General features: G+C 38.6%; 2 protein-coding genes across 3 annotated transcripts in view; both read right to left on the bottom strand.

Annotated features, from left to right (window-relative positions):
* The window catches only part of CLCN4 (chloride voltage-gated channel 4), a 37,665-nt gene extending 32,729 nt beyond the window's left edge, over positions 1–4,936 (bottom strand). The window contains exons 1-2 of the mRNA XM_081948742.1: positions 4,869–4,936; positions 2,510–2,661 (exon numbers count right to left, since the gene is read on the bottom strand). Coding sequence (XP_081804868.1) covers positions 2,510–2,653 — 144 coding nt within the window. The 5' untranslated portion in view covers positions 2,654–2,661; positions 4,869–4,936. The remainder of the gene's footprint in view (positions 1–2,509; positions 2,662–4,868) is intronic.
* Positions 4,937–14,635: 9,699 nt separating this feature from the next.
* Positions 14,636–18,130, bottom strand: part of WWC3 (WWC family member 3) — an 89,540-nt gene continuing 86,045 nt past the window's right edge. For both annotated transcript variants that reach the window (XM_081946817.1, XM_081946818.1), the window contains exons 22-23: positions 15,790–15,917; positions 14,636–14,772 (exon numbers count right to left, since the gene is read on the bottom strand). In XM_081946817.1, the coding sequence (XP_081802943.1) occupies positions 14,706–14,772; positions 15,790–15,917 (195 nt within the window). In that variant the 3' untranslated portion in view covers positions 14,636–14,705. The remainder of the gene's footprint in view (positions 14,773–15,789; positions 15,918–18,130) is intronic.

Here is an 18,130-nt window from a genome sequence, read left to right as displayed (position 1 = left end):
TGTGTGCTGAAAGCTGGGGAGAGGCGCTGCAATCTGTTTGTCATGGAAGAAGCAACCGCTTTGAAATTTACTTGAAATTGACAGTGCCTTTCATTTCTTAAGCACCTTTAAGGACTATTAATCTTTATTAAGTTAAAAGAGGCTCTTTTTTGTCATAGCTGGCTACTCCTTTTTTGAAGACCTAAGCCATTTTGGGCTTTTTTTCAGTGTTAAACAACACAGAAGAAGGCTACTATGACAAGCCAAAATAAGGAAGTGTGGAGCCAAAAAAAAGCTGACAGAGAAACATAAAGGAAGAAAGTTGTGGTTTTAGTTTATTATTTGTAGTAATTTGTAGCTTGATCTGCTTTGCTACGGGTGGCTAAAACTTTCTGATTTTTATGATTCCTGAACAGCTAGCAATTTTTAAATGACTTATAAAAAAGCTACTCCTTGATCAAAGAGTGAGTCAAGATGGAGGAGCAACTTATTAGAGATGTATTGGAAAATTTTGAAAATTAAAATTCACCAGTTTGTAGATCAGCTGTGCTCCAAGGATGATATTTTTTTTTCTCAAATTACTTTAGAGATGCAAACACTTGTAGAAAGTTGCCAAACTACTGAGGCATCTTCACAACTAACTGAAAATGCAGAGGAGTCAACTGCAATTTTGGAATATAAACCTGACACCAACTCTTATTATGATGGTTTAAATATAAATCTCTCAACACAACTGAAAGACGACCTTCAAGAAAATCTGCAACTTTTAAAAGGAAAAGATTAGGACTTTTTCTTTAAGTGCAAAACGCTTGAAAGCCCACTTGGAGTTTGGGGGGGAAAAACACCACCTGGAGGACCAGACTGTGAGTAACAAGATTTTCTGGTCTGATAAAACCAAGATTGAACTGTTTGGTCTCAATTCTAAACATTATGTCTAAAGGAAACCAGAGATTGCTCATTACCTGCCCAATGCCATCCCAGTGGTGGCAGTGGGGGTGTTTTTCAGCAGCAGGGACTGGGAGACTGGTCAGGGTTGAGGGAAAGCTGAATGGAACAAAGCACAGGGATATCCTCAATGAAAACCTGTTTCACAGCACTCAGGACCTCAGAAGGCTCACTTTCCAACCTGACGACAATCCTAAGCATAGAGCCAAGACAACACAGGAGCGGCTTAGGGACAATTCTTTAAATTTCCTAGAGTGGCCCAACCAGAACTCTGACTTGAACCCTATTGAACATCTCTGGAGGGACCTGAAAATGGCTGTCCATTGAGTCACCATCCAATCTGACTGAGTTGGAGAGGATTTGCGAGGAAGATTGGCAAAAAAATTCCCCAATCCAGATATGCAAAGCTTGTCACATTGTTCCTCAAAAGTCTTGAGACTGTAATTGCTGCCAAAGAGGCTTCAACAAAGTACTAAGTGAAGGGCCTGAATACTTATGCCAACATTTCAGTTATTTCTTTTTAATAAATTTCCAGACATTTCTAAAATTCTGTTTTCACTTTGTCATTATGGAGTACTGAATGTAGATTAATGAAAAAAAAAATGAATTTCAACAACTGTAGAATCGGGCTGCAGCCTAACAAAATTGACAAAAGTGAATGGGGTCTGAATATTTTCTGAATGCACTGCACCTATTTTTTTATTTTTAACATTTATGTATATATTGCGTTTGTTCACTTCACAACTACCTTGGTTTCTGATACATTAATTTCTGATCTATACTCCTTGTTGCACCATACAGTTATTTAATGATCGCTGCAAATAATTCTGTCCTTATTTAGCAACAGCATTATCTGTATAGAAAAGAATATGCATGTTGATTTCCTTAACAATACATCTATAATGTCATCTCTAACACTCCTTACACTAATGTTTGATAAGGTTTTATTTCAATTGTTTTTAAGCCTTTTACTTAGAAGGCAAAGAATCAATAAGCCAGAAATCTAAAAACCATTATTCGTGAGAATGACCAAGTCGAGCATTCAAACTCATCTAGAAGTGAAACTGGAAATACATGTTCCTTGTCATATCAGTTCCTTAAATCAGTTTTCCATTGTATTGCTATATAGGTAGTCCTCAACGTATGACCATAATTAAGTCCAAACGTTCTGTTGCTAAGCGAAACATTTGTTAAGTTAATTTTGTCCCATTTTACCACCTTTCTTGCCACACTTGTTAAGTCAATTACTGCAATTGTTAAATTAGTAACATGATTGATAAGCGAATCTGGCTTACCGATTGATTTTGCTTGTCAGAAGGTCACAAAAGGTGATCACATGACCCTGCAACACAGCAACACTCATAACTATGAGTCAGTTGCCAAGCATCTGAATTTTGATCATGGGAATGCTGCAGTGGTCTTAAGTGTGAAAAAATGGTTATGTCACTTTTTTCAGTGCTGTTGTCACTAAATGAACTGTTCTAAGTCATGGACTACCTGTATTTCAGGCTTATAATTATTAATGGAGTAAAATTAAAAAGCAATCACTTTAAACAGATATGCCAAGTGTTTATCTTTTATTTACCTTTCTATGTCTGTCTGTATCCCGAGATTTCTCCCTTAACCAATCAATGGTATGAAAGTCTTCATAAGTGCCAACATCAGGAAAAGGTTCATCCAAAAAATCCATCAGATTTCCAGAACCATTCATATTTCCTGCATTAACCATATTAGAACCTAGACAATGAAAAACAAAGGAGCAAGGTTGTATATTCAAAATTAAGCCATTAGCATTTCTTTTACATCATGCTTACACCATCATACTCATCAAGCCCTTTCCTGCAAAGAAGAAATTACTTGCAATATGATAAAGTAGGGGTCCCCAACACCCAATCCATGGACTGGCACCAGGCTGCGGCATGCCAGCAACTGGGCTGCGCAGTCAAGTGAAACCCCATCCACAGGATGCAGGCAGCACGCAAAATCACATCCCCTCTGTGGAAAAAGCTTTATCAGGGTTTTTCTCAATCTTCTGATGCCCAAAGGATTGGGGGCTGCTGCTATAAAGCATGCCTCACATACAGGTTTAGTGACTCAATAAGAACTTGAAAGATGAGGACAAGAATTTTCCAACAGCCAATTAATTTAAAAAAAAACAATATCCAGACTAATCCTTGGTAAACTATTAACAATGGCTAATATATTTAATAAGAGATTGAAGAGATAATCGTGTGCCTGACCAATGGCATTAGAAAGATGTCTATGGAGATTCTCAATCATCCAGGTCATGGTTGTCCCAAAGATACTTTTTCTAAAGGCAACTAGTATGCTTCTTTACCTAGCCAATAGTTGAACCTTCCTTAAAGTTATGTAAATTTTCCATTCTTCTTAAATTTTGCTTACATCACAATAACATAACACCAAATAGAAAATCAATCCACAGGAAAGTTCAGAAAATTCATCAAATGGTATGAGGTACAATAAATTAAAGTTTTTTTTCAATATAAAGATAATACTACTTTTATTATTCCTGCTGTTTTAATGTTCATTTAATACCTCTGTGGATTTATTAAAGCATAGTTACTCCTGAGTGGTTACATCAGATTAATGATTGTGTAATTTTACAGACTGAGTTATTGTGGAATTCCTTAAATACGGTAGTTATTTTCTTAAACAATTGATTAAATATGTTTCAGGTATATGCTTAAAAATAAATACAACTTTTGTTTGTCAACTAACTCAAATTATCTTCTTTGCCATGTGGCCTACAGCATATGCAAAACAGCAATCTTCCGTGTGTGGAGGTGAATGAAAATTGTAACTACCTCAGGTAATATCATGATTGAGAGCAATCCTAGGCTTACATAGGATAATACAATCTTTTTTTATAAAAAGGAATTTGTCGGTGGGGGGATGACACATGATCTGTTTCAGCTATCCAATATTAGACAATGCAACATTTTTGGTAATAGAAATGAAAATTATTTTTTAAATCTGTGATTTAAGATTTTTAAATTTGTTTGAATTTTACTCTGCTTGACATCTTAAACCATCGAAGTTTTTGGAAGAGGAAATAAAGCATAGTCATTTTTTGCTTGCAGTAGAAAAAATCAGCGCTCAGAGCTGTATAGCTGAACATTCTGTTTCAACAAAATAGACAAAATTATTAGATAACTGCCTGTCTTTTTAACTGAACCACAAGTAATACTTTCTCTTTATGCAGATAGATTTCACCATGGCATTTTGAATGGTACAAAAATTGAGAACTCTTACTACTTTCTTGCAGTTATTCTTTATTCGATCCATTCTACCAAATACTAGGTTACGTTATTATCCCATTCTTCAACCCATTGTAAAAATATCCGTAAGTATCTTGATAAGTATTTCCTTTCACATAAACTGATTGTGGAACACACTTCTTACCTACTACAAGGGAAAAATAATGACATAGGCAATTTAACACTTCCTTAGGCAAGCAATTCAACTGAAGATTTTTTCCCCCCAGTAAGCTCCCTAAGAACAAATGAAACAGAATTTCCACATGAATTATGCCAGAAATTTAGTTATGTTCCCTTTAAAACAAATATTCTCCGATATCCTGCAAAGAGCCAGTTCATGTATCTGAACACAACTGTTTCTCCCCAGCTGTTTGGACAGAATGAAAATACAGCTTCCTGCATACTAAAAAGGTCACATAATAGGCATTGACAATTGGTTGTTTTTGTCAGCTTTAAGACCCCATTTGACAGCATTATTTTTAAACTTCTCATCTGAATGTCTGGCGACCCATCAAACAGCCTCTGCACCTGCCGGCTTCTGATTTGTAGAGGCCTTTTATAATTAGGATTTATTTTTAAAGCCCTCCTTTGACAATGGTTGATTTCAGAACGATGCTCATGAAAAGCTTATAAAAAATAATGGAACAGAGCATGGTCTTCTCTTACCCGCAATGCAACATCATTTAGTTCTGCTCTAAAGATCCTGACAGCATCTTTTCTTCGCTGGTATGTCTGCAAAGGCAATGATGTCATACAGAGGAAGCAGCTAGTCACATGACCGCATGCCACATTAGAGAACTGCTAGAGAGGCAGGCAGACGGGCAGGAACTGAGCTCCTTCAGGATTAAGCAAATATTCCTACATCTTCAGAGCTGGCTTCCCTTCCTCTGAAGGGAAGAAAGAAAGAAGGGAGGGAGGGAGGGAGGAAGGGCTTTCAATTAAAAAGTATTCCTAACCAGAACAAATCAATTTTCAATGCTTAAAATAATAAAACAGTAGCTATTAAACAACTTTATTTAGGACTGATTCATGACAAATGCAAAAAAGAGAAATAAAGTATTTGTATTTTACTGAGATTTCATAGAAATATAGAATCATAGGACTTGAAGGAACCCTGGAGGTCTTCTGGTCTAGAATCCATACTCTGGGAGGCAAACGGTTCCATTGATTAACTATTCTCACTTTCAGGAAATTTGTCCTTATTTCCAGATTGCATCTCCCTCTTGTGAGCTTCCACCTGTTGCTTCTTGTCATGCCCCCAGATACTAGGGATAATAAATTGACCCATACTTCCCTGTGACAGTCTTCAAGTACTGGAAGACTGCTATTACTTCTTCCCTAAGCCATTTTGCATTAGGCTAAATGTACTTACTTATCTTAGCCATTCATCTCACAAGTTAGCCTCCAGAGCCCTTATCATCTTTGTTGCTCTTCTCTGCATCCTTTGTAGGAACTCAGCATCTTTTTGGTATAGTGGTGACCAGAACTAGATACAGTATTTCAAGGTGGTATCACTAATTCAGTATAGAGTGGTGCTATCACTTCCTGTCATTTTGATGCTATCCCTATTGATGCAGCTTAGGGCTGTGTTGGCTTTTTTGGTGGCTGCAGCATACTGCTCATACTTAAATGGTAGTTCACCAGGACATCTAGACCCCTCTCACAGGCATTATATTGAGCCAGGTACAACCTAACCTGTATTTGTGCATTTAGTTTTTCCTGCCTAAGTATAAGACCTTATTTTCTCACCACTGCATCTTGTTGGATAGAGCCCAGTGCTCTTCTGTCAAAACCCTTCTGAATCTTTCAAAATGTTGGCAATTCCTTCCATAAATTTCAATCCCTTCATATGGGCCATATATGAAAATTTTGAAGCGCACTGAAGCCAAGACAGAACTTTGAGGTACCCCATTGTATGCTTCCCTCCATGTAGATGTAGTTCCATTGAGGACTACACACATGTGTAGTGTAGTTGGTCAGTTAAATCCATTTGGTGCTGGTACAGTTTATCCCACATTGTTCTATCTTCCCAAGAAGTAGGCTGTAGTCTTCTTTATCAAACATTTTACTGAAGTCTGTACTATTTCCACAGTATTTCCTGGTGTTGTGGCCCGCCAGCTGCCAGCGGAGCTGACAACAGACTCGGATGATGAGGAGGTTGGGGGGGAACCTGGGACAGTTCTGGAGTCTGGAGAAGACTCTGTCCAACATTTCCCAGCCACTGGAGAGGCAGCCGCCTTTGGAGGCTGATATGAGTGAGGAAGAACAGCTGGGACCTGTTCCAGATGCACATATGCACAGAGCAGTTAGGAGAGGTGAACAATGGAGGATGAGGAATTGATTCGGGAAGCAAAGTACATGTGGACGCTGAATGGCCCCTCCCTGGCTGGGTGATAAATAGAAGGAAAGGGGAGTGGTTGTCGTAGGAAACAACAGTTCATATTTCTGAAGATTTTGCTCATTGTGTTTTGTGCCAGATAAGGTCGGTTACGGCAGTTAACTCCTTGAAGGACTATTGCCTGGACTTTTCAGTAGGTGAATGCAATTAATTCACAAGAAGTAAATAAAGAGGGGGTTTTCGTGACAAGGACTCTGTTTCTTGCTTCTGCTGGGTCAGAACACTTGGTCCAATAAATTAGTCACTTCATTAAAGAAGACAATAAGGTTTGTTTGATATGACTTATTTTTACACACTCATTCTGGCTTCTAGAGATCACCTTGTTCATTTCTAAGTACTGATAAATTTGCTGGATTTTCCAATTTTTGATGTTTTATATTTAAGAAGATAGTTGTAATACCTTAGTCTTGCATCATTTTTTTCCTGGACTACTAAAAAAACATGGGCTATTATGTGTTCGGAAGTAGCAAAATTGTCACCACTGGGACAGTGAAAAGTAAAGTGCAAAATGTGCAGAACATTTGCAATAGCAGCATTAGGAAAGAAGGCAAAGATACATGTCCTATGATAATGTTGTAGGATCCAATCTGAGTCACTCACCGGGACCAAATATTTATTCTTCCAAGTTTTCAGGCTCGTACTGGAGTCCATCCCTGGAAAAAGAAAAGTTCCTCAAGAATGAGCTCTAGCATGAGTCTGAAAGCTTGGAATAAATCTTTCATCCTAGGTGACTGTTCTGACAGTCAGAACCTATAAACAGACTCCTTGTCCCGAAAATCCCCTTTATTAGCTACTGTGAATTAATGGCATTCACACACCGAAAGGTCCAGGCAATAATCCTTCAAAGGGTTAACTGCAGTAACAAACCTTATCAGTTCCTTGAGATAATTGCCAGGCCAGGAGATTCCAGCCGCAAGGCTGTATATTAAGTTCTGGGAAGCAGTCTCTGAGGCACGAACCACAATGAGCAAATCTTCCGAAAGAAATCCAAACAGTTGTCTCCTGCAACCACCTCTTCCCTTTCCTTCTAGTTATTCCCCAGCCAGGGAGAGGTCATTCAGCGTCCACGTGTGCCTTTCTTCCTGAGTTGGTTCTTTGTCCTCAGTTGTTCTCCTCTCCTGATAGTTCTGCGCATGCGTGCATCTGGAACAGGCCCCAGCTGTTCTTCCTCCCCATTTACTGTACCTCCACCTCTGAAGGTAGCTGGGAAATGTCAGACAGCCCTGGCTCTATCTCTACATCCCACCCAGAGTAGCCATCAGAGCCTTCCTCAGACTTCAGGACTGGCCCAAGTTCTTCCCCAACCTCCTCATTGTCCAAGTCTGCCACCAGCTCCACTGGCAGCTGGCATGCCACAACAGTGACCAATTCAGATTGGATCCTGTAATAGCAGCCTTAGTTTATGGGGTCTATAGAAAACTGATGTGGTATTTGATTTTTTCCCCCTAGGATATTTTAACCTATGATATAACCATAAAAGTAGTTACCATAACACCTTGGAAGATATTTTGAGCAATTATTTTTACCACAACTAAGCTGAAATACGTAAACTTAGGAAAGCAAAAGCATGATTCAGGGTATAAAAGGAGAACATTGGATGCACCTCTCAAATGCCAAATTACTCTGTCAAGGTATAGCTCAGCATTGCTCAGAAAAAAGTTTCATGTATCATTGAGAATGTCCCTTTGTTTTCTTTATATTTTTATCTTCCATTTCAGGAAGTATCAACTTAATATACTAAGCATAATGATTAGGCTCACAGTCATTGTACTACAAACTTCTGGAGAGCACGATTTGACTGTCCCTGCATAGAAAGCAAATGTAGATCAGAGGTGGGTTGCTCCCAATTTGGCTGAACCTGTTGTAGTGGCGGCGGGAGGCTCTCCCTGGATGCTTCTGCGCATGCAGAAGCATTGCACACACGAGCACGAGCAAACTGGTAGTAAATCGTTATCCACTGATGTAGATGTCCAAAAGTTGATAACCAAGTTATTTTTTCTATATGGAATGTGTTAGATAATCATCAAAGCTATGCTTTCCTGATGACTAAGAGGCTTTTTCAACACTTGGGGATGAGGGGCACCACTATCAGCATACCTGAAGCACCAGCAATCATATCCAAACATGCATTTGCAAATCTATTCCATAATTCTGCAGTTGACTATATATAGTTTCTGTTTTAGATGAACACCTCATATTTCCTGTGCACATATATTTCAAAAACCGGACTAAGGCCACAATGCACCTACTTGTATTTTAATATGTTAAAGGTGAGTGGGGATATTTTCATTCTGGGAGTGCTTAGAGAATATTTTTAAATGGATTCAACTTAAAATGCAAAAGCAAGAGCTGAAAAGCTTAATGGATGAGAAGCGAAATGTGTTCAAGAAAAACCAGAAAGTCCAGTTGACTCTTGAAAAATCATCTTTGGGACAAGAAGGACCTGAATGACTGAGAATCTCCATAGACATTTAAAATGCAAACAACCCCCCCCCCAAATTTGAAGCAAAAATGAAAAATTCTTGTATTGATTTTCAGTGATGGGAGTCTTCAGATAGCTTTAAAGGTTATATATGTTTTTGTGGACTGCCAGCCCTTTTAAATAGCATTTTTGAAAAACTAAATAATTTACACACATTTTAAAATAATTTCTAGATGCTTTGTCTATCTCCTTGCCAAGGATTCATGCCCAAACTCTGATAATAGTCCAGATAATCTGGTTTATCTATGGCACTCTGTAATTGATCCCTCACCCTCAACAGTTTTTGTTAACAAAGAGCAGTTGGAGAACTTTTTGGATCCAGCAGCTTCCTTCAAGTCTTCCAGCCATAACCCGTCTCACAAAGAACTGTTGTCAATTTTCTAAATCCACAGAATAACTCTCCATTATGCCCAAAAGACACGAAGGACAAGGGTCTAGACCAGTGTTTCCCAACCTTGGCGACTTTAAGTCCTGTGGACTTCAAGTCGCCAAGGTTGGGAAACACTGGTCTAGACCACAGACTGTAGAGGTCATCCTGGTGAGTACCATATCCACTTTCTCAGAAGTTACAGGGAGAAAAAAGTCCACATAACTTGGCAGGTGATTGTCCCAATTGCTACTATAGATCCTGCCCAAGTGGAGTCAAGACTCAAGTGAAACAGGACTTTATTAGTGATAACCAGTGATAACTGGTCCTAGCAGCCAGGGGAAAGCTTTGCAGCTGCTCCTTTCCAGAAGGAAAATTGTTATCCTAAAAAGTGCTCCAAGATGACGGACCAACATCCCCACCTTCATTCAGTCAGGTTTTGGTAATGCATTCTTGGTATGCCTTTTTACCACCAGATGATGCATGAGCAAAGCTTCGTTACAGATAATGTGCTTACTAGCAACACCTTCAGGTCAATCCAATTACAGGTCCCAGGGAAGGGCTACAAGCTTGGGAGGAACAAACACCAAGTTCATCCCAATTCCAATACATTCTAATCCTACGCTAAAGGTACTCTTTGACTTACAACCACGATTCAGACCAGCATTTCCTTTGCTAAGCAAAGCTGATGTTAAGTGGGTCTTGCCCAATTTTACAACTTTTTTGCCACAGTTGTTATGCAAATCACTGTAGTTGTTAAGTGAATTATGCAGTTGTTAATCAAATCTTGCCATTGACTGCTTTGTCAGGGGAAAATTCACCCTGAGCTAATGAGGTCTTAGACCGACGGCTTTCCCAAACAGTATATCTTCAAGAAAGCGAAAATAAAAACCCGAGAACATGTTCTAATGAAAACAAACTTTTAATATGAAAATAAGAAAATAAACAATCTATCTAATTGTTACATTTTGGCAAGAGCAGTTTGTCGCCCACCTTCTTGGCAGACGAACAAAGATCAAAAGGGAAGAAAGTCTCTGGAATGTGTGTGATGTATTAAGAAGCATGCGCAGTAAATCATTGCTGATAAGGACCTATGACCTGCGCAGTAACTCTTTCAGCTCAGCTAGCAAACAATTAACGCATTGACATGCTTATTGGAAACGAATTGGGAAAGTCACAAATCGAGGTCATGTGATTCCAGGATGCTGCAACCATCATAAATGTATGTCAGTTGCCAATTACCTGGATTTTGATCATGTGACCATGAGGATGCTATGATAATCGCAAATTCCTTCATCCCTACCTTTACTTACCAATCAATTTAAAAAACTATAAATGGCTTTCGAAGGCAGAATGGCTGACATTGTAAAAATGGACATAAGAACATTATGCAGAAAGTATTTTATAAGCAATGTAACCATATATATGTATGTATGTACTGTATAGGTTAGTCAATGTCACAAGATGTAATGTACACTTTGAATAAAAACTATAAAATTTTAATGTAGCTAATCCAAAACAAGTAAAAGTCTTTATAAGATCTTGTGTTTTGGATTTTGCAAACTCATAATGTATAAACATAAGCTAACATTATGCTAGTTAACTGTAAAATAAATGCACATGAAGACTTTATAGCAAGTATATTTTTTATTAATTTCACAGAATACTTTTCAAATACAAATGACAATCATTCAGAAACAATGACAACATTAAGGAATGAATACTGTAGAGTATAACATACTGTAATAGTATTAATGTGGGCAGTCATGTTCTTATTCCCCCCCAAACAAATACTGAATGTATACTGCATAGTCACTACAACTATTATCTACTATTAACTTTCTATTTGGGATCCCAAAACACATTTTCTGTCCAAATACCATGTATTCCATCCATAATACACACAGAAGCTGGTCACAATTCGACTTAACAGATGACAAAATATTTATATTGACTGCTTTTTATCATAAACAATAAGTACAACACAGGTGACAAGTGCTTCATATCAGAAGTAATATTTTTTCTTCAGACTGGGTAAAAAAAGCCCCTTTGTCAGATATGTTTTTCAAATGGATTAGAGCAGGGGTTCCCAACCCCTGACTCACCGGCCTGAATCAGGCTGCAGAAGGGGTGGGCGAGCACGTGCGCACATGCATATGAAGCTTCAGTTGTGAAAGCAGCACACATGCACACAAAACCATCCCATCTCTCCCCATCCCGCCACCGCTGCCTCCACCAGTCCAACGAGCCAGAAAGATTACGGACTGCTGCATTAGAGGCCAAATATATTGAATTATGCAGCAATATAAGATTAATCCATGATAGCAGCTAATATATAAAACAATATTTAAGAATTTTAACATTTTAAGCATTTGATCACCTATTTTTTCATTATCTTTCTAATCCAGTTCCACCCATTTATTCCTGTATGTTTCTGAGATAAAAATTTTCAAACATTTTTGTAATCTGCTATCACACCCATAAGAATTTTATTACAAGACAATGGCAAATTTTCATTTAATCATGCCAACTAGTGGGAAAGTGTACAGCATTCATCATGAATTATTTGATTTCATGTAAAATCTTGTTAATTGAATGGGTTTATATTGTCTATGCTTACAGACATCATATGAAGCCAGTAAATTCACTGGCTCTTATTTTTCAGCAGTGCCGAACTCTCTTTTATTTGGATTTTAAAAATTGCCCAATGTAAGATTTATAACACTGCAACCATCTCAAAGCCCAGCTCTACAGAATACAATTTAATGGTTACTGTTTCGTGATTTTAACACAAAACACTATTTCAGATTTGATAGAAACTGTTTTTTTTTGGGGGGGGGGGGTTAACAAGTTTCTTTGTCATCTGGCTTCCTATAGGAGATGAAGAGGCTGAGGGAGGGATCAATCTCAAGTCCCTCTTCCTCACAAGATATCTAAGTCCACCCCACCTTCAATTCATCTGACTCTTACCTACCACCATTTGCTTTGACCCTTAGTAGTTCAGATTCTTGTAGAGAAACACAAATAAAATAAGCATACAATAAACCTATATTCATTTGAACTGCCTGGACTCCTGATTTCCTGTGCTTGACACTTCTTTACATCATTGTTAGATTTTTAACCAAAAACAAATTTTTGATTTTATAGTATCCTATGTTAAAATTGCATTTCTTATTAACATCCCCAAGGTATATTTTATATTATATAAGAGCATAATTATTTGGGTAACTGAAGCTGAATATAACAACATAATAAACAACATTGCATACATTGCAAGACATAAAAGTGGCTTTCTCAGGAATTTAAGGTGACAGACCCTTAACTGTAAAAACCTATGAGCAAAAACCCTAAAAGGATTTTTTTATCTCCCAAGCAATGGCATTCAACTGAATAGTATATTGTTTTCAAAGATAATATTGAACTATTTTAGCTTATATGTTTAACATCTCTTCCTTAATGTTGAGTTAAAATATCACCACTGAATAGATAAAATCACTATTAGTACTGGGAAGGAACAGTATTTAAAATTTCCCATGAAACATAAGGGCAGAAGAAGTTGCCACTTTATAAAATTGGCATTATAATTTTCATAAAGAAAAATAAACTATAATAATAAAAATGTAAAGCAATGAACCAAGAAAAAAGGCCATTTAAGAATTTGACAAAGAAAACAGGTAACAAATGTGCTATTATCATGGAAGTAGCAGTTTTGTGGAATATTAATTCTAGGAATAGTCCATGTACTTAAATTTTGTATAGATATGGAATTTTGAAAAGACCCATCTTTAATTAAAATAAACAAGGCTTTTCACTAAACGATGGGAAAATCTGAATGTATAAAAGTAGTATCTGGTTTAAAACTGAAAAAATATATTTTTGATTTGGATTTTTTATTGTATGTAATAATAGGATTAACCACTCTCAAAATTCATAACACTTTTCCTGAGATGCATTAATTCAATAATCTATATGTCACAACCTCCTCAGACAGGTTCTATCTAGACATAACATATGGCTTTCGGATGTATTGGTTAAAGATTATAGGAGATAAAAATCTAATAAATCTGGTGTTCGAAAGGCAATTGCCTTCCTTTTCTACATGAATTTGAGCTTTTTTTGTGAAATAATTCAATTTGGGGCGCAAGACTTAAAAGGAAATGTATGGAAATCACAGTCCTATGATATTTGAAGTTTTTCCTAAATGAGTTCCAGACTAATTTCCATAACAGTTGAACTGTCCACATATTACATTATTCATATAGTTCAGAGAGAAATATTTTCCTAAAACAACAGCTAAATAAAGATCTGTCACCTTCTTCCTTCCCTCGTTAAACTGAAAAACTAGTTAAAATAACAAGATACACCTGACACAAATAAAATAAGAACAATCTACTAGTGCACAATAAGAACATGCAGTCACACTCTGCAATGTTTCAGTAACATTTTCACTTTTTGAAAAAAAAAAAACCCATCGCAAATGATGTGTAGCTACAGACAGTGCCCGAAGTACATTATATTGTATGGTGCAATATAAATCAGTAAAGCTGATTTAAAAAGTATAAATTTAGAGTATTTTCAGTTCAGCTATCAGAAACAAAACCTGTTCAATGTTTCCATTCTACTGTATGACAAACACCAAGTAACAAAATTTATGTCATTTAAAATACATCTTAAAGTAAATATTTTCCTTCAAGGAAAACACATTACTATAAATAAATTACAATACAGTGAATTTTCCTGAACTCACTTTGTTTCCGCCTTCCAGCCCTTAAAATAAAATAAACAGCGAAAAAAGAGAAAAAAAACCACCCCTTACATTTTCTGACATGATAGTCTTTTTTTAATATAAAATAAGTTGTTTTCTGAGAAATTAGTTTCACAACAAGGAAAACCCAAGCCTTGCTGCAGTCACTAGTAAAAATATATATGTGTATAAGTGTATCTATGTGTGTGTGAGGTGTGTGTGTCTGTGTGTGTGTATACACACAGTATATATGTATACCTTTCTAATTTTTTTACAAAATGTGTATATTAATAATCTTTGCATATTTTTAAAAAATAAACTTAAGTCAGGGGTGTCCAAACTTGGGAACTTTAAGACTTGTGGACTTCAACTCCCAGAATTCCCCAGCCAGCTGGCTGGGGAATTCTGGGAGTTGAAGTCCACAAGTCTTAAAGTTCCCAAGTTTGGACACCCCTGACTTAAGTAGTTCAATAACTTCATTTTAAAATAAGAAAAGGCAGATAAATACTTCATTATACATCATCAGCTGGCAGAGGTGGGACATTGATCCTTGGCCTTGTAAAAAATGCCATCTTCTCCCTGTCATAGATGGGAAAATATTGTACAATTATTTCATAGTTTAACTCATTTACCAAACAAACAAGCAGAATATTATATCATTCACCCAAAATCAATCCTAAGATAGCAACATTAGTCTAGACAAAATTATAAACAGGTGTTTTGGATGTCCTCAATCATTCCCATATTTGCACAGTCCCACTGGATGCTGTCTTAATTACCTCAGAAACTGCACCCAATGTATTTGCATAATTAAGCATAATCTATTAGAGTTCAAGAATTCAGGCAAGATAAAAAAATAAATCAGACTTAAAATTCCAAAATGCCCTCCCTACAGATAGTTTTAATGGTTTATCTTTATTTTGGTGTGTGTACAAATATGTGCATGTATGAAAACCAGAAGATATAGTATAGAACTAGGAGCAGGAATAGCCCGGTATTACATTTCGCCTCCTTGGTGACTCAGGATCACTCAGTTAGTCTTGGCCTAAAGTATCTGATTGTATCGTTCTGGAGAAAAATTAGCATGAAACATAGGATATAAATATGGAAAGTTTATGTGTGTGCATATGTAGACATTCTTTGTTTACATAAAAATATCATTAGCTAAATATGTACAAAAATGTTAGATTCATTAGTACTTATAGACATGAATTTGATTTTATATAGTTTATCTGCTTATATCTAAAAGCAGATGCATAGCAGAGTCAAATGTGAAAGTGTACCATGTCTGAGAAGAGCTGTACTCTTAAAAATTTAGATCTATATTTATTAATCATGTGATTAAGGGAAAGCCTGTAATTTTTCTCATGCCAAGTGATCAATAAAGTGGTTACTCATATTTGGGTTTTATCACTTCAGACTATAAATGGAAAGTCTTTTGTTTTCATTTATTTTCACTTTTTATTCCATGTAGTCTATGTTCAGAAGGAAATAGTATGTGTAGAAGAAATAAAATAAAGGTGTGTTCTTTTCAATTATGACATTAACTATCATTAAATAGTTTCAAAATAATTTAAACCATTCTTAATAGTTTACCGGAAAGTCTGCACCTGAAGAGGTTCTTTTTTATTTTGACCACGCAGTTGGTATACTTCTTTGGAAGCTTTTTTAAGCAATTTTTCAGCTGCTTGTTGTTGACGATGCTCAAATTTTGTTTGCCTTGTCTAAGGAAGCAGTTAATTTCTTAATTTATTTATTGAATTTATACCACACATTTCTCTTGGTATAATAAGCAGTCTAGATAGCTCAGAACCATTCAAATAATTACATGAAATATAAAACATTATCCCACTAAATCAATGTAATCCATTTGAAAAAAATCAGCATAATTGGCAATTACCGGATTTTTTGGAGTATAAGACGTACCTTTTCCCTCAAAAAGAGGCTGAAAATCTGGGTGCGTCTTATACACTGAATACAGTATTTTTGCCTCCCGAAACCCCGCACCTTCACCAAAATGGCCATGCAGAGCCTGTAGGAGGCTTTCAGAGAGCTCCTGGGGGCTGGGGAGGGCAGAAATGAGCAGAAAAGGGTCATTTTTTGCTCAATTTCCCCCCCCCAGCCCCCAGAAGCACTCTATAAGCCTCCTAAAGGCTATCCATGCCCTTTTTTGACAAAAATGGGCCCATTTTCGTGAGGTTTGCAGAGTGCAAAAACATTTTTTTAATTTGCCTTTTCAAAACCGTGATGTGTCTTATATTTAAAAAAATAAGGTGACTCTTTTCTGTCATTTTCTTTAGAGTGTACCGTGTTTCCCCGAAAATACAACCTGTCCCGAAACTAAACCCATGCCACATTTTTCGCGTGGGCAAAAATATAAGCCCACCCCCGAAAATAAACCCCCCCTCCGGCCAGGCAGAGCACCGGTCACTGACCTAGCGTTATTCCGAAAGCGCCAAGTCGCAGGAGGGGGGGAGCGCTCACGTTGCTTGCTGCCTTCGGGATACCGCTAGGTTGGGGAGTGGCGTTCTGCCTGGCCGAAGGGGAGAGTTGCCGGGCAGCTGCTCCCTTGTGAAGTGGCTCCCGAAGAGCCGGGCACAGCCTCAGGGGCGAAGCAGCCATGAGGTAACCATGCCCACGAGCAGCCGCCCAGCAAATCCCCTCTCCAGCCGGGAAGAGCGCCATTCACTGACCTAGGGGGTAATCCCCAAAGTGCCAAGCCATGTGGCGCTCTGCCCGCTCCCCAGCTCCTGCGGCTTGGCACATTCGGGATACCCCCTAGGTCAGTGCATGGAGCTCTGCCCGGCTGGAGAAGGGGGTTGCGCGAGCGCCTGTTCCGCTCGCAGCTTCACCAAGCCCTTGCCAGGCTCTCCCAGGCCACTGCCGCTGGCTGCTGCTGCTGCTCGCCGCCGCCGCCGCCGCCCCGCTGCTGCTGCCAGCCGCCGCCGCCCCGCTCCACTCCGCGCAACTTCAAAACTCGGGCCGAGTCTTTCAGCATCGGCCGCTCTAGGAGTGCTCTCTATGGTGGGCCGGCTGCTGGAAAACTCCCTGTCCGGCAGCCAGCCCACCATAGAGAGCACTCCTGGAGCGGCCGATGCTGAAAGACTCGGCCCGAGTTTTGAAGCTGCGCGGAGCGGAGCGGCGGCGGCGGGCAGCAGCAGCAGCAGCCAGCGGCGGTGGCCTGGGAGAGCCTGGCAAGGGCTTGGTGAAGCTGCGAGCGGAACAGGCGCTCGCGCAACCCCCTTCTCCAGCCAGGGAGAGCTCCATGCACTGACCTAGGGGGTATCCCGAATGTGCAAAGCCGCAGGAGCTGGGGAGCGGGCAGAGCGCCACATGGCTTGGCACCTTAGGGATTACCTCCTAGGTCAGTGAATGGCGCTCTTCCCGGCTGGAGAGGGGATTTGCCGGGCGGCAGCTCGTGAGCATGGTTACCTCATGGCTGCTTTGCCCCTGAGGCTGTGCCCGGCACTTCACAAGGGAGCAGCCGCCCGGCAGCCCCAAAACAATAAGCCCTCCCTGATAATAAACCCAAGGGCATATTTCGTGGGGCAAAAGAAAATAAGCCCCTGGCGTATTTTCGGGGAAACACGGTAGTTTGTAGCCTGAGACTTACACTAGGAAGCAACCAAGACTGTATGACTTCCAACACTGACGATATACACTGGTCTAAGTAATTAGGCTGGTTCATAATGACAGCCACAGTCCCTCAAATAGTAAAGATCTAAGTTGCTATGGAGTTTTAAGGTCAAGACCAGCATCTTAAATTATTCTCAATAAGTTTCTGACAAGTGGCTATCTTTAAGTACAAGTATCATGTAATCCCTGTATCTTGCACATTGTTATCTCATACTATTTGAGACATTTCGGAAGGGCAGTATAGAGGAAAGAACATTGCAAGATGCATGTAACTATGGTTAGGTCAGACTGGTTGGGAAAG

This window comes from Natrix helvetica, assembly GCF_964273705.1.
Source record: "Natrix helvetica genome assembly, chromosome: 3".
Lineage (NCBI taxonomy): Eukaryota > Metazoa > Chordata > Lepidosauria > Squamata > Natricidae > Natrix > Natrix helvetica.
Note: the sequence above shows the minus strand (reverse complement) of the source record. Positions and strands in the feature narration are given on the sequence as shown.